General features: G+C 36.1%; 1 protein-coding gene across 5 annotated transcripts in view; it reads right to left on the reverse strand.

The window, feature by feature from the left end:
• RIC1 (RIC1 homolog, RAB6A GEF complex partner 1) overlaps nt 1–23,240 on the reverse strand; it is a 46,655-nt gene extending 23,415 nt beyond the window's left edge. For 2 of the 5 annotated variants that reach the window (XM_054002451.1, XM_054002448.1), the window contains exons 1-3: nt 22,870–23,232; nt 12,793–12,900; nt 8,764–8,840 (exon numbers count right to left, since the gene is read on the reverse strand). In XM_054002451.1, coding sequence (XP_053858426.1) covers nt 8,764–8,840; nt 12,793–12,900; nt 22,870–23,010 — 326 coding nt within the window. In that variant the 5' untranslated portion in view covers nt 23,011–23,232. Of the gene's footprint in view, nt 1–8,763; nt 8,841–12,792; nt 12,901–22,869 lie in introns of those variants that run through there. The other 3 variants (XM_054002450.1, XM_054002453.1, XM_054002452.1) reach the window with 3 other exon arrangements.
• Between the last annotated feature and the right edge of the window lie 2,171 nt (nt 23,241–25,411).

Consider the following 25,411-nt stretch of genomic DNA (forward strand, 5'->3'; position numbering starts at 1 on the left):
CAGAGAGTATACTCCCAAACTAGATGAAATTATTCAGGTTTATCAACAATAAATGGTACAACTGAATCATGCAAGCAAGTGACTAAAACTGAGATGAAAGGGTTGAGTAATGCAGAAATGTTACTGCTAGGTAGGTATAAGACACAACTTGACATGTCTGTTTTAACTGACTGAAGTACATAACCAAGTGTAAACGTTTCTGCACAGCACAAACTACAAAGCCAGAATGATAACAACATGGTTTAAAAAAAATCTTTTGCAGGAAAAAAAAAATTCAACTCTCCACGTAGGCTGTTTTTTTTTTTTTCTTCAACACTTGATAAAAAATAGCTTGCAAGAATATTTGAATATTTTCTGTTTCACAAGCTAGTTTTAGCAAACTGGTCACCATCTGTGGCATCTTATCTTTTCCACTGGGACACTATCATTCCTGTCCCAAAAAAGAGTTCTTTTATCCACCTTGCAAGAGGCCAATCCACACAGAGCTGAGGTACATCACCTTGACTGAAATTCTAAAAATGCCACTATTTCAACTCATTGCCTATGATTTTGTCTAACTCATCAATTCAGAAAGAAACCCCTAGTATGGGTGCAAAGGAAAGTACAGTGTTCATATAGTCCACATCTGAATGAGTCAGCCTTACTGGCTGAGTTCCTTTGACCTTTAAACAAAGAATGCACACAGATGACTGAAGCAGGAAAGAATGTTTGGTCTGGGTTGCCACATCAGCATCTGCTATGGTTGCAGCCAAACTTTAAGCAACTCACTTTTGCACAAGAATTGAGAGAAACACATTCCAGTGACTGACCAGCTGCATGTTGAATCAAATATAATCGTTGCTATTTGCATGGCATCTGTTAATGTAACTAAGCCTATGAAAAATCTCTTAAAACTCAGAACTGATGAAAATCTGCAACCCAAGAAAACCTCAAACATGAAAAGATTAGGGATGCTGTTTTTAAAAGCTCCACCATACCAAACTTAAAAGCATCTTAAATTCAAGAAAGAGGCAGCACCATGCAAAAGCAGAGTCAGATAGACTCTTTAACTGGTAGGAAGAATTTCCTTTAAGTTTTTTATCTGAAATGATGGGAAGTTCAGGGAGGAAATAGGACACCAGCCAGCTAATTTTTCTAGGTGCACAGTACTGCATTTATGGCCTCCACTAACTACACAGCAGTTAAGTCATACAACATGATAAACAGACAAATTTGTCACTGCTACCAAAAGCATCTAAGAAATACTTAAGAAGTTAATTATAGCAGGATCTGAAAGCATGTACTTAAAGGTTTCTTTATAATTGCAACTAAGGTACACAACATATATTATGTTTAAGTCTGTTCTAAGTATTTGAAAATAACGTCCACTGTTTTCTGCTTCGTAATGGAGAATTTTAGTTTGGAGATAGAATTAGTATTAAATTCATATTTAAGTTTCCACTGTACTATTTGGAGTAATCACAGTAATATAGTTGGCAGTTATTGTTGGATAATAGTTTAAAAAAATTCAGAAATGCTCTCAGAGTAAAAAAATACAGTACTTCAAAAAAATACTGTGGCTAATGGCAAACAGTGTACTACTTAAAAAACCAAACAAACAACAAACAAGGCAGTAGCATCCATTCTCACTAGCTAAACCATGCAAGTAATGAGAAGTAATGGAGACATTTCATTGAAAAAAATAAGGAAGACTTCAGACAATTAAAGATTATTTCTAGAACAATTGTTTGATACAAACAAGGTAAGATATTTTTATACTACTTTTGGGCTATGATCTTCTTAGTTTTCCTGATAAAATGACTTCTTCAGTAGTCATTTTATCCCACTTGGAGTGGGAGGGAAAGGACAAGAAGAAGATTAAAAATCATGATGCTTCAGCTATTAATGGCAATATTTATATGACAAAACCAGGGCAGTGTTTCTAAAACAATTTACATCACCAACAAGTTGTTCTCCTTAAAGGCAAGAAGGAAAAAAACCTGACAACAGCCATTATTGTTGCATTAGCACAATTAGACAATGTTTCCTAATCATTTTACAATGGTTCATGTGAACACTTCAGTTAATGCTCACACTCAAAAGCTGAAGACTTCATTTTTTTATACCTGATGCAAAGAGCCTGCATCATCACCTGTGAGCTTTGGTTGTCATGCAACTAGCATGTTTTCATTCCTAAACCTGCATCTCTCCACAACACACTGCAGGCAGCCACCAGCTGAAGATTAAATACATCTGGCTGGATGCAGAGGTGTATTCATACAGATTGGCAATAGCTGCACCAACAAAATTAAAGTGAATTTATGGTAACAACTATAAAAAATAAAGAATAAGTGCATATGAAAGTAGTTCTTAGTACAACCTTTACAACACAATTAGGTAGTAGCACATTTCTGCAGTTTGAGAAAAGAAACAGCTAGCTAGCATATTAATCAACTATTCATATAAAAAAGCTAAATGGTTTACCAAATTATTATTTCAGTTGCAAAGATTTCTTGACAACAGTTACAGAACCACAGAATCACTGGGCTGGAAGAGACCTTCAAGTTCGAGTCCAACCCATGCCCCAACACCTCAACTAAACCATGGCACTGAGTGCCACATTCAGTCTTTTTTTAAACACATCCAGAGATGGTGATTCCACCACTTCCTCAGGCAGACCATTCCAGAACTTTATCACTCTTTCTGAAAAAACTTTTTCCTGATATCCAACCTATGTTTTCCTTAAATTAAGAGGTTAAAATCTCTTGAAACAGCATCAAAAGTTTGCAAGTGCCATAATGGTTAATAAAAATTATTCAGCTAATCTAGTTTTAAAAATATATTTTCCAAACAATGCTAAAATCTGACAGGGAAAACCACAATACATTCAGAAGCTTAATGCTGAGCAAAAATTACCTAGTAAGTTAATTAACCATACACTTCATTGATTACCCTTGCAGAGTTTGAAGTTCAAAACCTTTGTACATACTACTCTTCAGTAGTTGAATCAGGAATAAAATGTCCACTGATGAGGTAATTTATGGCACCTATAAACCATCAGGCTATAGAAAAGGAGATGGCTTTTAAAAATGCCAAAAAGATTAAGACATAGAGTAACCAGGTATATAAGCAACAATACAGCTTTGAAAACCATCGTATGAACTAGTTTTTTCACAAATTCATACTGGTTAGATAATAACTAATTTTCAAAGCTCTTTCAGAGACTTAATAATCTACACCACTGAGGTCTCATTCTAAATTTACACAACATTTTTATCACTCCCCAAATGCAGGCTCCACTTGAGGATCTGAAGAACATGACTCAAAAGACCCTCCAATTACCACATTTAGTTAATTAGCCATGAAAGTTTTTAGATTTTGTCTTTTTTGAAAGGCAAAAATATCCTCAGCACTAAGTCACACATGCTCTTCAAGAGAAAAAACTTCAGTTACTCTCTTTGGCAAACCTCTAAACAGAAGCAACAACCAGATCAGTTCAGAGAAGCCCCTACTCTTGACGGTGTTCTCACCTCTTTACTGTCAAACATAAGAATAGCTGCACAAATTCATTTGGAAACTCCTCAAAAAATTACCACTGTACCTTGCCACAGCTTACAAAGCTGCAAATTTGCTTCTATGCACCGTCACTTTCCTTAAGCAATCACAGGCAGAGATAAATTTTATTTTAACATGTTACAATCTTACCTTACATACATTATTTTTCATGTTTTGTCTTGTAGTTACTTTAGAAATTGGGTGCTAAAACCAGACTGAACTAATTGAAGCAGGACTTTGTACTTGTGCTCACTGTAGGAAAGTATCCCTGAATGTGAGCTAATGGCCAATACTGATTCTCTTCCAAATCTGCTCTGAACTGGAGCAAAGCATCCAAGAGCTGGAATGAAACTGCAGGCTACTCTAGCTCAATTTTAAAAAACTAAACACCATGCAATTACTGCTTTCTTCCCCCTATTTTTAGTCTCACAAATTAAGCAGGATACTGTAAGTTTTCATTAAGCATGAATGACAGTTCACTCCAAGAACAGACTGGCAATTCCTAGCCAAATATCAACAGTGTCAGAAACATTTTCTCTGACAGAAAAACTACATTCCTTAAATATCGTAATATGACAAAAAACTACCAATGGATTCCAGCAGTAAAAATGAAAAGTTTCCTTTTTTATATATAAATATTAACATGTTACACTTATGGCATAAGCATTTGTTTTATTATATAAGTCTAGTAATGGGTTTTCACATATAATATGCATAATACCGAACAGGTTAGCTGACTAGCTCTTACCACACCTACATTAGTAGATTTTATATAGATTAAATCTATAAAGGTATAAAATAGAGTTTAAGAAGTATTTCCCACTAAACCTTCTTAAAGTATTTAACATATTCTAAATTTCATAAGAGCTATGCCCTCAGTTACTAATACAACAAACTTCAACAGATTTGTGGACTCCAGCCACAAATGTTAATTTTGGATTTTAGTACTTCCATTAAAACACCAGATTTCAGAATATAAAGACCATTACAACTGATATGAAAAGGAGGTAATCATGCAAAATGTGCATTTTTAAACAGGAAATCAATTTTCCTAGGCTCTGATTCTGTCTGGTTTAAAACAAACAATAGCAGGGTGCAAGGGAAGTTCACTCAACCTTACTTTCCAAAATCTCTGTATTTCGTAATACTGAAAGATAAGGAAAAGCAAAGACTCTGGAATTAAAACAGGATGGTATCTTAGCCTAAATTCACAATTTAGCTCTTTTACTAAGTATGTGCTGATTAGACTGAGAAAAAAAGAGAGACTTGGCCCTGAAAATAAATCATGCTACAATTAGATATACTACAATGCATATTGAGTTATAAACAGCACAAGTGTTTCTGTCACTTCTCATACAGTTTTATTTTGTTTTCCACATTGAACTATTTTAAGTTGGACCAATAAGAAACTTTCATAAGTGCAATTATAGTTTACACAATAGCTATATGCTAGAATAGTTCTGTTAACACATTAGATACAGGAAAGCTCTTCTGGTCCATCTTGCTCAACAGCTACATAGAGTAACAACCCTGTATAAAAGTAACTGTAAATTGGAAGGACATTTTCTCCACAAACATCCCTCTCCCATATGAACAACTGATAAGTGATTTTGACTTTCAGCAACTCATTTGATCTTTTTCTTCAAATCAAAGCTAAACCATTATCAAGCAAATTTTAAAGCAGTTATTAAAAAAGTACCATAACCACATGAAGTTACTTTACTTCAGTTACTAGTGTCCCAATCTTGAAGACTGCAAAAAATTACTGAAGTCAAGAAACGATCTATCATATACCTAGTACTTGCTTTTCTGACTAACCACTTTTTCTTTAATTTATGGTAAAACATGCACATTTTGTTTAAATGAGAGTTAAGCTGACAAAAGGATCTAAACACAACCATTCTCAATATTTCCACCCACATGTTAAGAAACGTAGCTGCAATTTCAACTTCAGGATACTGACTAAACTAGGAAATTTTGCACTAGGCCAGTATTTTGGCACAGCTAAGGATGTTACTGGTGTGTATTCCCAGTGCACAACCACCTTGTTATATTGACATGCACAGCTTAAGAATTCTGTTCAAGAAGAGGTTTGATGAATAGGGTTTCCCTTTCTCATTGTAGTCATGACACTGAAAGTTTGTATTTCTGCCAGAACTGGCCACTAGTATTTAAAGAATGGCTACTAAAGAACTGGCTTCATTTTACTTACAAAAAGTTAGTAGATATGGGCACTTAATAAACATTAAGATTTAATAATAATTTTTAAAAGTAGAACATGACTGAACATTCATCTCAGTTTTTACTGACTGGTTTCCAGCAGCTGTCTGTTCACTTTGCTAATGCAAGGACACCGTCACACTTTTTGCAAAAGTCATCACCCTGCCTCACTTTGCCTAGCACAGGTAAATAACCACACAAGACAGAGCTGGAAGAGTCCTAATGAGTATCTCCATGACAGTAAAAATGTTTCAAGCAATTGCTTTACCTTGAATCATAAGATTTATACAAGTATCAATGAACAGCCACTTTATGTTTTTCAACTTCTCAGTGTAGCTACCCAGTGCTACTTCAAAGTCACCATTTTCTAATGCCAGCCTTTTATTAAATGCCAACTTGCAAGCTAAGCTACTAGAATCCATGGCAGGAGGTAGGGAGGGTTAAAAAAGGGAGATAAGCAGGTTTAGTTTCCCCATCAGGTCAACAACCCAACTTTACTTAAGGCACAACTGCATAATCACTGCTGCCAACACAGAGGAAGGAGCCAAGAACACACTGTTACAGGTGGAGAAAGCAGTAAGATGTCCCCTTTCAGGCATGAGGCAAGTCACATACAAGGTTTTTCACTGATCTGTAATGGCTTCAGAGTGAAGAAAACTAATTTGGTATTGTTCAGCCCAGCAGAAGTGAAATCCAAGCATTTCAATGAAATAATGCCTTTGGGAAATGAACATATGCCAAAAGAAAGATAAAAGTTTCAATTCTTGCTTTTGGCCTCATTTGTCCGTTTGTTCATTTTAGATTGGAGGTTTTTTGTTTGATTAACTCCCTGCCAAGTATTTGCTCTACAATGAAAATTAGTGAGACTGCCTACAGGCAGTGCACTGTATCTGCACCTGCAAAAGAAGTTCATTCCATTTTAATAACTTATAAGAATCATTTGACATTAATCACAGGAGGCACATTTCACCCACAAATGCTGTGTCTTTCTTTTGATCTAATATAATCAGAACAGTAGTAATTTTATTTAGGTTTTCAAAAGTGAGGGCTAAGTATAGACAATCTAGTAATTCTAGTCAATTCAGTAAGATCATTCATCTTCTTAAAGGTAAGCACACACATTAGTCTCAGGAGACCTATTATGCTCTCAGGAGCAACCTATTATGAACACACTAGGGACAAACACCTTGTCCTACTCATCTACAGAATCTGCATTATAGTCTTTTTTGGGCTATACAGACGTATTTTAAAACCCTGATTGTTCAACACACAACTAACAACTAAAATATGCATTTTCAGTCAACAATTCATATCAATTACTAAAGTTTTATTAAAGTTTTATATAAGTTTATAAAAGTTAGAGTGGTTAGTCACTGATGTCTTAAAAGGTATTTTCAAGCCTTCCTAAAAGTGATATTCTAAGTATACTTTCCAATGCTTCTTTTTCAACTTCTACTGTGTGTTTTTTATATATTTCCTTAAGTTTTCAGATTTTACCAATTAAAACACCCCCCAACTTTCCAAAAAGAACAAGAAAAAGTCACAATAAACTAATGCTTAGTTTTCTGCATTATGTAATGTACAGCCAAGGATATACTACTACTTTATTTATTTGGGCAAGTTGCAGCAACAGACTGTCTGCCTCCTCTCCTGATGACAGTAAGCCAGATATGAACAGTCAGTTCTCCAAAAAACTATGCTATTCAGTTCTCCAAAGAGTCAAGTAAAGTAATATAACTTGTCTACATTAGTCTTAAGTTTCTGAAAAAAAGAAATGTAAAATGCAACAATAAATTCCAGTTAATTCCAGAGCTTGAGGGCTATTTGAGAGATCAAAATATGGATTATAGCCATAACACACAAAAAATTTTCTAGTCAATAAAGGAAAATTCACTTTTATATCATTTACTACCTGCTAAGTCATTCCTTCCTACACATATTTGTGAAAGAAGACAGATTTTGAATTTAAATACTTTTGAAAACCCCCTTTATTTTCTTTTCATGTTCATGGTTTAACAGTTACACTGAAAAGAAAAAGAAGCCAAAATATCTTCCTCTTACATGACATCTTAGGTTATCCAATATTCCTCAGAGATGACCACATGGAAAGATCCATGATTCAACTTTAACTCTTTTTATGAATATGAAAAAAAAATAAACTGACTAGTATTAGCATAATGATGGAGATATATAGAAGGATATACTAAAAAAAGGAAGTTTCTAGCCAAGAAATCAAGAATGTGCTATTACGTGCACGGACAAATTCAATCCAACCCATGACTACAGATTCTGCCTATCTAAACACACAGCCATGTACATATATACTCCTCAAAGTTTTAATTTGTCCTAGGCATTTCCCAAAAATCCAAAATCAACTAAGTCAACCACAAATACACCCAAACTACTGTCATGTTTTAAACGTGTAAGATGTATTCTGTCATTCACAACAAGGAAAAGAAGATGAAACTGACAATATAACACACTGCACCAAAAATACTTGTACATTCTTACCAAAAAGTATCCATTTGCTTTCAAAAATACTGGGATTTTATTCCCCATTTGTTTAAAAAAATCTCTAAGCTATGAAAACATCAGGGACAGGATCTATTTTTGAATTGTACCTTAATAGTTCCTAACACATGTGATTTTTTCCAACTGAATTACTCAAAAGGTGTCATAAATCTTGCTGCAGATCATGATCGCAACAAACTACCTCAAATTATAAAATTAGACTTTTCCTGCTATTAAGGATTTTGAGAGCTTGTAATTTAACCCTGTTATTAAGGATTTTGAGAGCTTGTAAGATGGACCTAAGGAATCACACCAGCACACAGCAATCTACTTGAACACAACTTCTCCCCTACACTAACTTACAGTAATGGTGGTTCATATACTCATCAAGTGTTAAAACATACTCTGTAAGGAAGTATTTTTTGTCATAAAAACTGCTTAGAAGTTGTCTAGTCATATTTTTTCACACTGTGAGGATGCAAAGTTTAAACTACTTACTTGGGATATACTGGCTCATAAAGATACTTGTCTCTTGCTGATGGAATTTCAAAAAATAAGATGTATCCATTTGCAGTCTGAAAGAGAAATACTGATAAGATACATATCTAGTCTCAGCGTGAGTAAAATCTGTTAAGTCTCATGTGACTTCTATGTATGTCTCATATATTGAACTCAAATATACATTCATTCAGACATTTAAAATACTGTGAGTTTATATTAATTCCAGGTAAAATCCATACCCACCCTTAAAGTCAAGTGAGTAGATTGGGCAGGAGATCAAAAAACAGAAAAAAATCCTGTTTATGCATTAGTACATCAGAAATTTTCCTCTAACTCATACAAACCTATAAAACCTGACAACTATTTCAGATATTTAGAACCTGGGCACATAATTCATATCAACTACATGAATTAACATAGAAAACAAAGTAGAAGGTGGTAAGTACCTGAATAAACTCTCCAGGTGTTTGAACACATACAAACACTACTGAATGCAGAGTTTAGGCATTGCCTGTCAGTGATGGTCATCCAGTAGTTTCCAAAATCCTCACATCACTTATCTTTAGCTACCACAACACCTTTAATAATTCAATCCCAAGCCATATTCTGTCATTCTGGAAGAATGACTTCATACTATATACAGGGAACAAATACAAATCATTTAGTTACATGATGTTCCAGTCATATCTAGAAGCTGCTTGCATAAGCATGAAAGAAGTAGATGACCAATAATGTTATGTGTTCAAAGAAGTGTTATTTGTTTACAGCATGAATTTATTTTCCAGGGAAATTGGTAAATGTATTTTGGTTAAATAGCATTTCCATTCAATTATTTTAATATGGGCTGGGCATGTATCCAAAGCACTGGAGACAAAAAAGTACTGAAATGAATGGTTTCACATTTCTTTGCAAGATTGGTTTCCTTTTCTTTGAATAAAGCAACACTCTTGTTAGCTTAGTGTATAATTTCATAGATGCCATGGCTTTCCTCAGTCAAACATTTCGCTTTAGAAAATTTGTGTTTTGGCTTTGAATTCCAAGAAATACTATTATTCTCATTCAAAGCAAGTATCTTTTTCAAGCAAGAATAAGATTTGAACCACAATGGTGAGCTTGAGACAGGGTGACAATAAATGGAAGCTTTTCTGTGTGCTGTAATGTCATGTTCAGGTATTATGTGGTAAAGAAACATGTTCATTTCAGCTTTACAGGTTCTTTCCATTACATCATTAAATATTTAACCCATGAGTTATCTTATCCTGGAAAGAAGAGTAAAACAATACTGTGAAGTATCTTTATACTGATATGAAGGGACAAAGGGCCTTACTGAACACTATTCAAAACACAAAGTTGCTATTGTTACAGCTTCATTTCTAAATATAACCTCAAATTCCATGAAGAGGGGGATGAAATACAGAAGCATTCAAGCACAGACTTCTGGCAAATTGATCATATTTACAGAGGTTTCATTCTTTAAAAATGTCTCAGTGAAACTTACTAAATAAGTAACCATCACTGTCATCCATTCCCTGATAATTCTAATCTTGACCCAATTCCTAAGTTTGATTTACTACTAGAATTAGCTACCTTGGATGTATGTACTAATCTAAACAAGAAAAAGTATTTCCTAGTAACACTGGAAAAATCACAAAGGCAGCAATATGAAAGAAGAAACTACAGAATATAAGGGGAAAAAATAATATCTGCCTAGGAAATGTGCCAACAGTTTAGCAACAGAAGATACTAGTAGAAAAAAAAAAAGTTAGAATTTCTATGAGATGGTGACACTGTGAAAACTGCTTCAGTTTGTTTAACTGCATACCTTTACAGTTACTTGAGGTATTTTATAAAGCCTGATATGCTGGCCCAAAGTCTGCCTTCAGTACAAATAATATTTACCTCAAAGCATATGCTGCAAAGTTATTTGTTTTCATAAAGACACTTTGAATATTTGGGCTGTCAGAAACAAAAAACATGGTATATCACAGGTATGATGAAAATAAAATTCAGACTATACTCCCCATGATAATGTCATTTAAAAAAAAGGGCGGGGGGGGGGGGGGAAGGAACATACCACTTCACTAATAAGTACATACAAAGCCTTATGTTCAGCTTCTTAAAAACAAACTTTTGTTACAGAAAATTACTACAATCAAGTTATCATGAGCACAGGTAGTAGTAAGTGAGAAACATCACCTAACTCACTTTTCAAACTGAAATTTTTAGCTGTTGCACAGGACTGCAGTAATTAAGTGACACTAATTCAGTTCAAAATTAGTGGTTTTTTCATTAAAAACTTGCTTTGCCATTGCTCCTTCATTTGATAGTGTTAGTTAAGAAAAAAGAGAAAACTATTCACTTGGACAGAACTCTCCTTGGGGTTGAGAGCAGCACACATCTGTAGAAACACCTTCTTCACTGAAGCTCCAAAAACTGACTTTCTACCCTGTCTCACTACAACAAAACCAGCAATACTGTAAATGTGGTCTTTCAGTAGGACTCAATAACTGTTCCAAATTAAACTATATATTTTTTTAAAGTATACTGCAAAACAGCTTCTGTTAAAACCACCATAACAAACATGCTTGACTATATAATTTGTATACATACATCCAGGGATGAAATATCATCCTAAGAAACATGAAGAATATTAGAACTCTTATTACACTCATTATTTCATAAGCAATGACCATTTTGAATTTTAAACTTAGCTTACAAACTGAGACTTTGTAGGCATTTACATCCTGATACTATTTGCCAAAAAGAGCACTGTACATTTAGTTGCAGAAAAACTTTAAAATTCAGTGACTGAAGTGGCAGAAACAAAAGCTAATCTGACCGTCAGCTAAACCACAAGGTCTCTTGAGCAAATGGATCACAACATCTCAGAAAAAAACCCCACAATATGCAAAGTAATTAAATATAAAAATTCAAATTTCCTCTGAACTACTACATAAAGGTTTAATTAAAATGTGTTTGGACATACATGCTGCAATATAAAATTGAAGAATTCTTTTTGATCCATAGCAAAGATTTCTGTAATCTTTCTGACTTTTTTGATAATTAGTACTCACTGAGAATATAATCTGGCATTAACAGAAATACTTAACTTCCTTGATTTCATCAGATACTGCTAGGCAATTTTAACATTTTAGACTAACTACTTACTTGCATTAACTTGCATTACACGAAAGAAAACTGGAACATGGGAAGCTTAGCTGATTTATGTTTTTCATGATATTGCTAGAGACACAAACTACTCCATAAATCAGCTGGTGTTTTCCACTAAGATAACAGTATCTAATTTAAGACCTGATCCTAATGTTAAGACCTGACCAAAAGACACCAAAAGGATTATCCCATATTGCAACTCTTGTAAACTGTACTCCCATCTTTCTTGTGCTCACCTTGCACCTCAAACTTTAAATACTGCTGCTGAAATAATCTGAAGTGCTGTGAACACTGAACCAGCTATGAAACAAGACTTTATTTCCATGTGAGATAAGATCTTATCTCTAAGATTCTGAACAGAAGAGTTCATGTATCACTTATCACTGCCCTTGTTTCTGTGTTCTCAGTGACTTGCAATATTTTTAAACCACCAAAAGCCAGAAATAAGGCCACAGTTTCATCTCGTAAGACTCACCTTTAAACCCTATTTATCAAGTTAAACATGATTATGTTACCTAAGTCCACAACTATTTCTGTCATTCACATAACTTTACATTACCGTATTATTTGTTACCAGATTACTCAAATAATGACATGTATCACCCCCAGCCAATATATCTAACCATTGTTTTAAGACAAAAAACCATAGTTCATTCTTACAGGGAAAAATTAATGAAAACTACAAAAGAAGGCTTCTATCATCTAAAAAGTCCTTGGTATGATTATATATTTTCACAAGACAAGTATCAATTAAATATATTTATGATCTGCAAGTTTCTATAAGCACAGAAATTGGTAACACAAAATTCTGTTTGCAATAGTTTAACCAGAGAAAGAAGGAAAAATTCTACTCACCGAAACAGCTATCATTGTGCTGTCAGGCCGCCATTCTGCTTGTTTATAAGGTCCAAACTGAGAAGCTGCTTTTGAAAGTTCCTTGTAGCTTACGATTAATACACTTGGCTGGAGGAAAAAGATATAAATAATTACATCTCATATCTAGAAGGAATGGGATGTTTTATATATTGTGGTATACCTGTAAAGAACTATGTTTCCTTAACAGCTACAATATGTTTCCCTTGAAGGAGGTTAAAAACTTAATATGTATTTGACAATCCATTAGAAAAAAGTGCTTTTAAAGAAAGTTCATAGAGAACTGCTGCCACACTGTCATTCTTAATCTCACTCTTTCAAACCCAGGACATTTGAATAAAATACTTAATTGTACAGTAAGGAGTCATTACAGAATACAGAAAGAGTTTCAATTTTGATAAAAGGTGACTGATGCTTAAGATGAACAGACACACCTCAAACAGGCTCCTATAATGACAAGGACTGTCAAATGAATTAGGATGAAATATTCTATAGGATATTTGGTACAGGCAATTTGCTTCATTTCTACTAAATGGACGGGCCATTGTATTAAAGAGAATGATAATCAGAAAAATTGTTTTCTAGAATAGGTTATCAGAATCTGCTAAAAAACCACCTCTACAGTTAGCTGGAAGGATTTTACAAGTAATGAGGTGCACCCATTAGCACCTTTCCTTCCGGGAAGGGAGAAAACTTTGGGGTTATGAAGACCAGACAAAGCTACCATAGGCACTAAGCCTTCATTCCCTTTCACAAATGCAGTCGAGAGCTGCAACACAAAAACCTAATGCAAAGTTACCCTTCCTTGCTCTAGCACTTAGAAACGTTCATTCTCCTAAAATATACTGCACAACTGTTTCTATTTTCTTGCTCTTGAATCAGTAATAGCTTTCAGCTTAGATGGGTATTCCCCCTCCATTATCCTCCAACACTGGGAGGAAGAAGTTAAATTAAGCAGGACACACTTCTTGTTTTGTCGAAGAAGTTACCCCTCATATTCATACGATATGCTGTCCTAACTTTATCAATTTCAGCTGTCATTCAGATTTGGAGCATCAAACATTGAACCAGAAAAAGTACAATGAAAGGGAACCAAGAGGGTACAGAGTAACCACTCCTTTTACTGAAATTAACCACAATACCACTAGGCAAAGTTCCCCACTACTGCCGCAGGTGACAAAGTTTAGCACTGTTCTTCGCTTACTTGATGGACCAGCAGAAGCAGTATAAGAAATATAAAAACATTAATTCTACCCACAAATCTTGTGAGTGTCCATCACTCCACAATTTGGTAAGTACCTACTACCATCCTATTAGGAATCACTTCCTTCAGTTTCCTTTCCAAAAAAGTAGAGTTGCAAACAACCTCATTTTAAAGTATGAATATTAATTTTAAAGAGTATAAAACAAAGCAATGAAATGTCCTCATTCACATAAATAAAAAGCTGAATTAGTTTCACATGGGCAGCCTTAGCCTTGGTAAACTCACAGTATGACTTGGTGTGCTGCTAACAGCAGTATTCTTTAAATTTCACACCCACAGAGAACTGAATTATCAAAAATAAAGTTAAACATTTATGAAGTATAACCAGCACACTCATCTTTACCCTAAGAATTATTTGTACGAACTTTTTCAATTTGTGTGGCTTCTTTTGCATCAAATTATCTAGCATTAAATAGATAACTAATTATTCTTACTAGCAGACTCTAGTTGATTGTTCTCAATGAACTAACTACACAGCTTTTCACTGATTGGCTTAGAATCACCCTGACTGCCTTAGATATACTGAGAAAAAGAAGTGTCTTGGTAATCTGCATCATTACTACAAACCTGAAGATCATTCTTAAAGCACTTCTGTGCCTGAAGCATTTTAACCACTGGCAAAATTAGAAGCTCGGTAATACACAATTTTCTTTCTATATTATTACTCTTACAGAATATAATTACAATATTTATAGCGTAGAATTCTTGTGACATTGATTCACAGGAAAGTTGCTATTACATCTTCAAAGTTGGAAGAACATTACACATACACATCAGCAACAAAATTTATACAAATTGATTTCTAGGCTTTGTGACTCGCAGATGAGGACTTAAGGAGTTAAAAATTATTGCTTGCACTCAAACTGTTATCTTTCTGTAGTTTAAGTAGCTTCTCATTAGAAAGCAGACCCACTCCCAATTAAATAGGTCACAAAGGCTACCTAGCTAGAGGTCAAATGAGGAAATATTACACTGATACTATTAATTTCAACATACTCCAGAGCTCAAATGTATGAATTCAGACATGAAGAAAACCCTAACATACAAATTTACCCCCCTGTTTAAAAGCTTTCTGCAGATGGGCGAATGGTCTGGATTAACAAAGATAGAAGGAGAGCTCAAGATCCTGCTCTGCTCATGCATGAGAAATGGTAATTTTACATCTGAAGTAATTTATTATATCTAAAGTGTCTGAAAACATATAATGGCACAGGAATATTTCTGTGAACAGGAATATATACCAACCTAACTACTTGACCCAAGCACAGCAAGCCACTTAGCATACATTTTAACAAATAAAACCAAAACCAAAGCAAACAAAAAACCAAGCCAAAACAAACCACCAAAAAAAAAAAAAAAAAAGGTGGGGGGGAGGGCTAGTTAGTTAGATATTCTCTTCTTGTTAGTTTTATGTATTTCATACCCTGTATAGAAACAGTAGGGGTTTACATTCTATTCTATTAAGTAGAATTTTTCCTAAATATTTACATTTTTTTCCTGTTAAAAAAAACCCATATCTCCATATAAGCTTCATTAAAATTCCATGTCTTTTACTCTTCACACTTCTGCATGCAGCTACTAACATGAAGAAATGTAGTTAACCTCAACTAATGAATTATGCCCACTGTCTCAAATAAGCCAATATATTGATCCTTCTTCATTAAAATGCTTAAAATCTACTTGCTGAAATATTAATGGTAGAGCCACAGCTTTAGGAGAAACTGGATTCCAGAAACATATCAAAGGACCTAACAAATAAAGAATTGTTTAAAAAGAAGTAAAAAAATTGTTTTGAGGAAGAAGTAAACATTTTCAGTTGTTAAGGAAGAAAGAAGTGAGTAAGCAAGTCTTAATTACATTTTAACATTAAAAAAAGCTTCCCAAAATAGATAAGAAGCATATCTAGCATTTTTAAATCTGCTGCAAAGAAAATCTGGCATTTTGATACAGTACTTTTGTCTCTCAGGAGGAATGTAAGCTCAGAAGCTTACATTCAGTTACAAGCTGCCACTCAGTTACAAAAGGAACTGTGGCAATGGATGCTTACAGGATAAGAAAAGTGGTGAAAAGAAAAATAAGAAATGTAACTTTAAAAATAATATAGCACTACTATTACTAAAATGTAAACAAACTCTCCAGTGCACTAGTTAACAGTACTGAAAAGAAACAGAACTTCTTGTTCTCACAGCTAAACTTTATCTCCTTCCAACAGTTAGCTACCTTGGCTATCTCTTGACAAGAACATGTTCCACAGTTCTTACTCAGAAGTTTTTATGCTTCACAACAATGTTTTTCTAGCATTAAACATGCCTCTTTTTTACTGGTGTGAGATTATAACATGAAAGCAAATCTGGTTTGCATTACCAGAAATTAATTGCACTATTTGTAAAACAATAAGGTAACGAGACAGCTCCATCAACAAAATCACCTAAATTCAAACTACCTAAAAACTCAGAGCTGCTTCATTGTCATTTCTGCATTAAGAATCCCTCTGGACTTTCCACTATGAAATATGAGCTCTGTGTCAACATCTGGACAAAATACCTATGCAAACAATTAAAAAAACCTACAACATAAAACACCACAGTCAAACTCACAATGAAATAACCCCTAATTGTTACTGTTTAACTTAATTCTACCTGACATAATACAATAACTTGGTCACTTACCAAGTACGAGCACCATAACCAGAACACACAGCCACATATAACGTAGTTTTTATGAAAAGATCTATTAAGGTATACAAACCCTGCAGCAAATTCTCTCAGCAAGCTTAGATATGGGAAATTACCAGTTCACTTACCTTAACACAAGCATTCTACTACATTTGATGTGACACTAAAATTTTGTCACTATATGGTCTGTGCTTCACTAAAATGTGTCACATTAGTCACAACAGTCACTAAAATGTGACTGTTGCTTTGCAAAGGCCCTCTTTAAAGAGGACAAGCAGCCTTGAACAGACTTGAACAACAGTCCTCCCACGAGCAAGCGTCCTAATTGAGATGTTTACACTGTCACAGAAAATGACACATTAACCAACCAGAAAGAGGTACAATCATTTGACAGAATACAAAATAATGAAAAAAATAGTTTCCTTAAACCAGATTCTCTCATTTGACTGCAGGTTCATGACAAACTGCGAATTGTGGATTTTACAAGTAGGTCGGCAAATACAGTAGAAAATTAAAAAGTCTAAAAAGCAAACACGTGACCTGACAGCACATACGCAACATGGTCCTATGTACAGGTTTGGGTTTCTTAATGTAACTTCAATTCAAGGACCTGCATGACTGTGGATAATTGCTAAAACATAGTATTCTCATCCCCTGACCATATATTACTCTAGACAGCAAAAATCCATCTCATTGAGGATAAAGAAGCCATTTCTTTGAAAAACACCAGTGTTCTGTTTAGTTTTATATGCCAAATGCTTTAACACTTCATTAGGCTGTAGGCATAAGACGAAAGTCAAAAATGCTGTTCAGATGAGCATATGATCTAAGTTACAAAGATAAAGCTGGGAGAAAACAACAAAACAGAACAGAAGTCTGGTGATACTGTGCACTTTATTTTGTCGCTATATGGTCTGTGCTTCACTTTAAATGCTGAAGCTTTGTAAAATTACAAACTAATGAAACAGAAAAGTTATATGGAGAAAAGCAAGCATGTGCACATAAGGAACAGAAAAATTCATATAAATAGACCACAAAAGGCCATTTTGTCAGTAGCAGAGATATAAGGTGGTGACAAATGATTTTTTAAAAGCAATGTTAATTATAAAAATCATAACTCATTTAATTTTGGAAGTGTTTAGAAAGCTTAGAATCAACAGAAGATCCACCCAACAGAGCAGACACAGCTTCCAATTGTGTGTTTCATGGCTAGTGTGAAATAATTCAGAAAACCAAAGTGCAGAATTGTCAACCACCACCTCTCCCAAATGAAAGTTTTCAGTTAACCTACTGCTCAAAAATGCTGCCAAAAAGCAAAGGCATAGTCTATACATCTTTGGTTTTCTCTTACATGCAATTAACTGGACACTGAAAAGTCATAACTGAGAATGCGTTTTCCCATCACATGCATGTAATTACAACACCACTTTCAGGGGTCATCTATTTTATAACGCAGGAGACACTGAAAGCATGTAAGTCCTACTAAATTAACCGCATGACAATTTTGGATTTAATTAGATAAATTCATCAGTGTAACTTTTTCTTTCATTATGTAATCACAAGTGCATCTTTTTAATAGAAGCAACAGCACAACTGTTACTGACAAATAAAAAGATATTGCTTTCTCAGACAAGTGTCTAAAGAGTATAAATAAGAGATCAGCATTTTGGGGGTTAAACTACTAAGGAAGAAAACACAGCAGAAGCGGTAGGTAGAATATCTTAACTTGCACTGATGCTATCTGTATCATATCATCCACAATACACAGCCAACACAACAACTTATATCAAGACATCTGTTGTCCCATTCTGCAATCAAATTCTAGATAAAAAGCCTCCAGAGGTTGCACCCAATTCTATTAAGAAAAAGCCAAGCACAATAATTCTGTAAATTATTCTGCTTACAGTTCTGAGATGAAAACATAATCTTGAAAGTGTAGTGAAAACATCTCTTTTTAACAACCCTCCTAAGTAAAAAAAAGACTACAGAAACAACTGCAGATAATTTTAATGTATTTATTCATATATCTTATGAACTCTATGCACTGTGTCACAAGTAACTCCTGTAATAGTGTGGCAAAATTCCAGGTTACGGAGATCACTTCCCCAACAGAAGCCCAGTACCCTGTTTTACCCTATTGTATGCTTAGACTTAAAGCACACATTGACCTCAACTCTAGTACAGCAACAGCTAGAGACAGAAGAGCACATATGAGAGAGTTGTGAGAGCTGTCTGAATATCAACTTACACAGCACTTAAAATAAATACCAACTATTTGACAATTCAGGATTCTGACATGCGTGCTTTCTCAAAAGCTTATTTTAGTTCATTTAGGTGCTCAGACTCAATATCAGATCATTAGAAAAAAAGAAACAAAAGAAGAAGAAGAAGAGTAAATGTAAATCATAAACGGAGAAGCATATGGGTAATCAAGAATTCTCCTCTGAATGAGCAGACGGGACAAGCTACTCTTAGCTCGAAAGGGCTCACAAAACTGGTTTTGACTGACAGAGTCATAGCAGATAGTCCCAACAACCTACAGGAGTTTTCATTAAATATTCAAGGCCAGTACTTATTTCTGTCATTGTCACAAGTTTGTTAATACTAAAGAAAGGAAACACTGAACAATATTTATATGTACAACCACATCAGCAGACTATTCTTACTGCACGCAACCCACTTGTCAAGGGTTAGGCAGGGAAATCTACTCGTCTAAAACACCTTCTTCCTTAGCTACATTACCTCGTCTCTTAATACCTAGAGCCCTATGGGTGAATTTCCAGAATTCAAGAGATAACTAAACCAATATAAAATTAAAGCCACAACTGTAAAAGGACTAACACTTTCAAAGGACCAACTATAATGTTCCTTTCATTCTTTCATCAACTAAATAAACAGGCTTCTATTTGTTCATTAAGCTTAACAGCCCTGTAAAAAGACATCATTAGTCCACCATAAGCTCCACTAAAATAGAGGTGCAAGCAGGAAAGATGATGACACGCAGGATTGCACAGCTGCCTTGTGAAACCTCATCTTCAGTTCCCAAATCAATCTATTAAACAGCAATTATCTCATTATAGCATTTCAGAAAGGTTCTATAATTCATTGAGATGTTTCTCATTTCAAGCATCCAAATACTTAAACTACCCGAATGAAAATGTTAGACAAGCTCTTCCATGCTATCAATGAAAATAGTTACGCTGGCTCTCAAGTGTCAAGAAATTATCTACGGGATGTAGACTTAAAACTTCTGATTTAAAGAAAATGCTTGGAGCAGAGGTCTCCACAGTGGGGTGTATTTAACAGAATCCAATGGGGAGCAAGAAAGGATTTTTTATACCACTAAAGAACATAATAAGCTAAAAATTTTAAAATGTGTTCTTTTTGGTCATACCTCATTCTTTCTTGCTCCTTTTAAAACTCTGGAACAGGCATCCAAGAGACATGGTTGATGCCTAGAGTCTACTAGTGTATAATGTATGTTATATAATATATAATATAATAATAATATATATAATAATAATATATAATAACATATATAATTATAATTATAATATAATATAATATAATATAATATAATATAATATAATATAATATAATATAATATAATATAATATAATATAATATAATATAATATTCTTAATAACATGATTTAACTTCTGGTTGCCCAGAATTGGTCAGGCAGTTGGACTAGGTGACCAATGTAGCTCCCTTCTAAACAGATGAAAAAAATTAGACTACGTTGTGTATGCTTGATAATGGGTATACTAATACAGTAGCACATGCATGTAATTCATAAATAAATGTCAACATATCTGGGGGCTGCGCTCAACAAGATTTCACCAATACTAGTGCATGATCAAAATCATTCACCTGAGTGATCTTCTCTATCCACAATCCAATCTCTCCTAACATGTAAAAAGCCAATAACTTTTTGGTTCAAAAACACTAGCAGAATTACATCTGGTTTTATTTCAACACCAGTTACCCTGTTTAGAGTCTTAAGACCTATATTGATTCCAAAACAGGAAACAATCCACACTTTGGGATCCACTATTAGTTCCACTATTTCTTAGTGCACAGTAGGTAAAAAGGAGTTTTAAACTTTACTATGTCACCTTAAAAATACACATACTGAATGTAAACTCACACACCTGGAAGCATTTCAAAGAGCTCTGTTTCTGAAAAGTTCAAAACAGAACTTTTCCCAGTCTCATCATCTCATTCTTAAATGAAACCTTTGATACACAGCTGAGATAGTAACAAGTCTTAACAAGAACTGAAGGCTCTTCTGCGACAAAAAATCAAGTTAGTGGAACGTGATAAAATTTATCCTTGTTCCAAATACTGTACTTCTGACCAATGAAAACATTTTCTAGAATGCAGTTATTTTATTTTATCAAAGTTCAAACATATGATTTTAAGCATCACCTTCAAAAACAAACAAGAAATTGAAAAAAGAAAAGCCTGGGCTGGGAAAAAACCAACAAACCACATTCAGGACCCCAGCTATATACATAAAAATAATGCAAGAAATTCTCTTTTAAAATGACCTTGACCTTTATTCTTTATTCTTCCAGGTTTTTGATAACAGCCAGTTGTCCACAGAGGCCATGAGACTGTAATACGTTTTTTAGTTTAAGATCAGTCAGCAGTCAGGCCTGGCAAAGTCAGCACCTTCCTCAAAAGCACTCATTACAAACAGAATCAAAATCTATTTTAAAAATACCAATGACCTTACCAATGTAAGTTTAGTCAACTCTTCTGCACCAAGTAAATTCTTCTAGTGCTGTCTGTAGCGAGTCATATGTTTAATATTTCAAAACAAGTCTAAGCATGCAAGCTAATGAACCTTGTCCTTGAAAACAGCCCATAAAGTAAACTACATTCTAGACAACAGGGTACATCTTGTGAAGCATTTCATGAGCCTGTTGTTTTCTATGTCTTTCCACGAAGAAGATCAGTTCTGCTGTGTTGACAGATTACAACTACACGTTCAACAACTGGCAAAAACTCAGAAGTGTACACTTTATATACACTGTGTGCCACAAACTGAAGAAAACGGAGGTCAGATGATGATGTTCACACAGTAAAGTTACTGGGCTGATTATGTACTAGCTGTATACCTGTCTAGGTTCAAGAAACAGCATGAGCACCCCAGCCAGGAACTAGTAAACAGCCTTACTGAGCACAATAAAACAAAAAGTGATGAAATCACTGCATAACTTAAAACAAGATTTTATGGCCATGACTGTCATTTGACATCTTTCAGTATTAGCTTTCTAAAACCGGATTGCTGGTTTTCCCTGGTAATCTGAGATGAACTCCATAAACCACCTAGATCTGGAGATATTTATAGACAGATTTAGGATCTAATCTAGGCAGTATTTAAAAGGATCCAGCATCCAAATGTAAAGTGAGTATCACAGTTTTCATTGACTGCATCAAATCAAACTGACAAACAGCATTTTTGCTACCAGGCTAATACAATGTGAATTAAAAGCAAGGCACTTAATGTCAATTATTCACATAGTTTCAAACTAGATATAGCTAAACCAGCACCTTCCATGCAAAAGCCATGACAAGTCTTCTTTTAGAGCCATAAAACTTTTAAACTTTCCATAAAAAGAAAACTTTATGAATTTCTATGTTACAACATCCTGGGTAGTGATAGCATTTGTTCCATGTTTTACAAAGAGTATTTTATATCTTCTATATTCATATGTTCATTTATATAAAACACAGACAATACAAAGGTGAAAGACATGAAACATACATGCAAAAAAACCCTACACTGCTACAAATACTCCTTATGTTAAGCACAAACATCACAAAGTCTCAAAAAAAAAGTTTCTTGGAAGTCTCATTTTTTAGGAAAAAACAGTGTTAATTGTAAGCAGATTGGCTTCGCATATTTTCTTAAGCCTACACTGCTATCACTAAACATTGTGGATAAGCGCTCAGTTTCACAAATACTGTATCTGTACTGGAATATCCTGTAAAGTTAGCATCAAATTTTACAACTGTTTCTGGAAAAAGAAAAAAAAAATATTAGCAGACGACAGATCTTTTCAGCTGAAAGAGCAGCGTCCGAGAGCTTATAAAACGATGGATACTCACTCTGCAGTACCAGATGCTTAGCTGAGATGGGAACAAAACTGCGAAGAAAGCTCTCTGGGGATCCGTCTGGATGTGAAGCGGCCGCTCCAGGGACTCCAGAGGACACAAGAGCCTCTTAGGCCAGCCGCTGAGGAAATACATGGCTGAAGATTTCCAGAGGAGCTGGCGCTCAGCCTGCTCTAGCCTACGTGGGGGGACAGCGGGGGCATCAGCGGAAGGAGAGATACAGCGTTCGCGGCAAACCACGCATAATCACCGGCACACCGACGGGACCCCTGGGCTCAGCACCACTGGGAACGCGGGCCTGAGACCTCCCCGGCGCTGGGGCCGCCGGTGCAAGGACGACAGAGCGTCGCAACCGCCGGGGGCGGAGGCGGATGCGGGCTGGGCAAGGGCCGGGCGGCCTGCGGGAGGCGGCGGCGAGGGGGACGCGGCCGGGCAGTCACTGCTCCGAGCAGGCGCCGGGTCGCTGCGGCGGCGGCAGCGGCGGCTCCGCCCTCCCGCGGCTGTCTCGCCTGCCCGCGCTCCGGATCGGTGCGGTCGCCGTCGCCGAGGTCCCCGCCGCCATCTCCTCCCCCTTCCGCTTCCGCTCCTCTTTCTCCTCCTCCTTCTTCCGCTCCTCCTCCTTCTTCGGATCCTCCCCCTCCGACTTCTCGTTCTCTGGCTTTTCCTCTTCCTCTTCTTTCTGCTCCTTCTTCTCCTTCTCCCCCTCCTCCTCTCCCTCCTCCCCCTCCCCTCGCTCCGGTGTCCGAGGCCCCGAGGGGCGGGGGCGGCACGGGGAGGCAGGGGCGGGGCGGGGCCCGAGTGGACGGAAGTGACGTCACAGAACGGCAGCGTCACTGGTCCGGGTGAAAAAGACGCTCCTGGCGTCGGGGCTGAGGGGGTGCGCGAGTGTGTGGGGTGCGGGCGCGAAAGTGAGAGAAGCGGATGGGGGGGGACGGAGAATCAGAGCCAGGGGTGGCAGGATAAGGAAGAGTGGGTTCAAATTTAAAGAGAGTGGGTTTGGAGTAGATCTGAAGAGGAAGTTATTTGCTGTGAGGGGGATGAGACCCTGGCACAGGTCTCATCCACAGCGCGAAGCTGTGGATGCCCCGTCCTTGGAAGTGTTCAAGGCCAGGTTGAATGGGGTCTGAGCAAACTGGCCTAGTGGAAGGTGCTCCTGCCCATGGCAGGGGGCTTGGAACTAGATGACCTCTGAAGTTCCTTTAGACCCAGGCCATTCTATGGTTCTGTGATGAAATCCACGTGAGAAAACCTTGTGAGTGTCCGGTGTGAACATTGCCACTGAGGTGGTTTTGGGGACAAGGTGAGTGCAGGGCACAGTTACACAGTGAATGTGCTGCATCTTGCATTTGGCGTCAGGCTTCTGACAGGTGCTACCACAAACTTTTCTCCCAACTGATATGTTGGATTGAGCGTCCACACTGTTATTTTTACCCAAGACCTGTTTTTAATCTTGTTTCCATCATTGCTCTGATGCTTTTATTTGCACAGTGTGGAAAGAGCAGGAGCATGTGGTGTGAAGAATGGAAAGTAGGAAGCTGTAGCTCTAGAGGTAGTAAATGAGGCTTGTTAAGTCTTTTTCTGTAACTAGAAAATAAAAGGAAATAGAAGAGAACTTAAGGTAAGATCTCCATGCCATTGCAAGGGCAGTGCCTCTGTTGGAAAGAAATAGCTATTGGTAAAAATAATCAGAAGAGTTTTACGAACCAGTCCCTTTGCACTCCTGTTAGAGGAGTTCATCTAGACTGAGCTGTCTAGTAACAGGTCTCACTGCGCAAATTACCCAGTGCTCTTCAAAGAACGTAGGTTATCTGCACACCTAAGGCCTTCTCTCTCCCAGCAGCTTTCTGGTTATGTTACCATATGGATTTTTGTTACCATCTGAATACCATTTTCCAGCTGAAATATTTTCATCTGAACACAAGCACAAAAAGAGAAGTGACTTAAGAGGACACATATGTTAGAATCCTAACAACACCATAATATAACTTGTAAAGAAATAGTACTAAGGGAACAAAATACCCAGATATTTCATATCTTAGGCTTTTAACTGGGCTAGTTGGAAATGCCTTAAAATCAAATTCACCACTCTCAAATATATGCCAACCAGTGCATTATGCTACAAATACTCTCCTTGCTTTAGCCTTTTCTCTGAATCTTTTTGATCTGTGTTTTTGACTGCTAGCCTTCTAAATTAGGAAACAGAAATTATGTCAGGAGTGTGGCATCATCTCATTTTACTGTCTCTCCTATTCCTCAGATTATGAAATAAATGGTACAAAATACACACTGAAGAATAGTAACAACTATATAATCACCCTTCTTCTGGATTAATTGCATGTAGCCAAGTTCATTTTATTTGAAAGTAAGGAGAGATTTGTCAAAGCAATTCCATTAAACAATTAGTAAGAGTCCTGCATGTTTTTTCATACTTGCTTGTAGCTTCCTTAGTTAATGCTGCAGCATCCTAATATGGCTGTGGAAGAAGCAAACATACTTCCAGATCATGCTGTTCATGCGTGTGGATCAATGTGAGATT

Source organism: Vidua macroura, chromosome Z (genome assembly GCF_024509145.1).
Source record: "Vidua macroura isolate BioBank_ID:100142 chromosome Z, ASM2450914v1, whole genome shotgun sequence".
In the NCBI taxonomy this organism is placed as follows: Eukaryota; Metazoa; Chordata; class Aves; order Passeriformes; family Viduidae; genus Vidua; species Vidua macroura.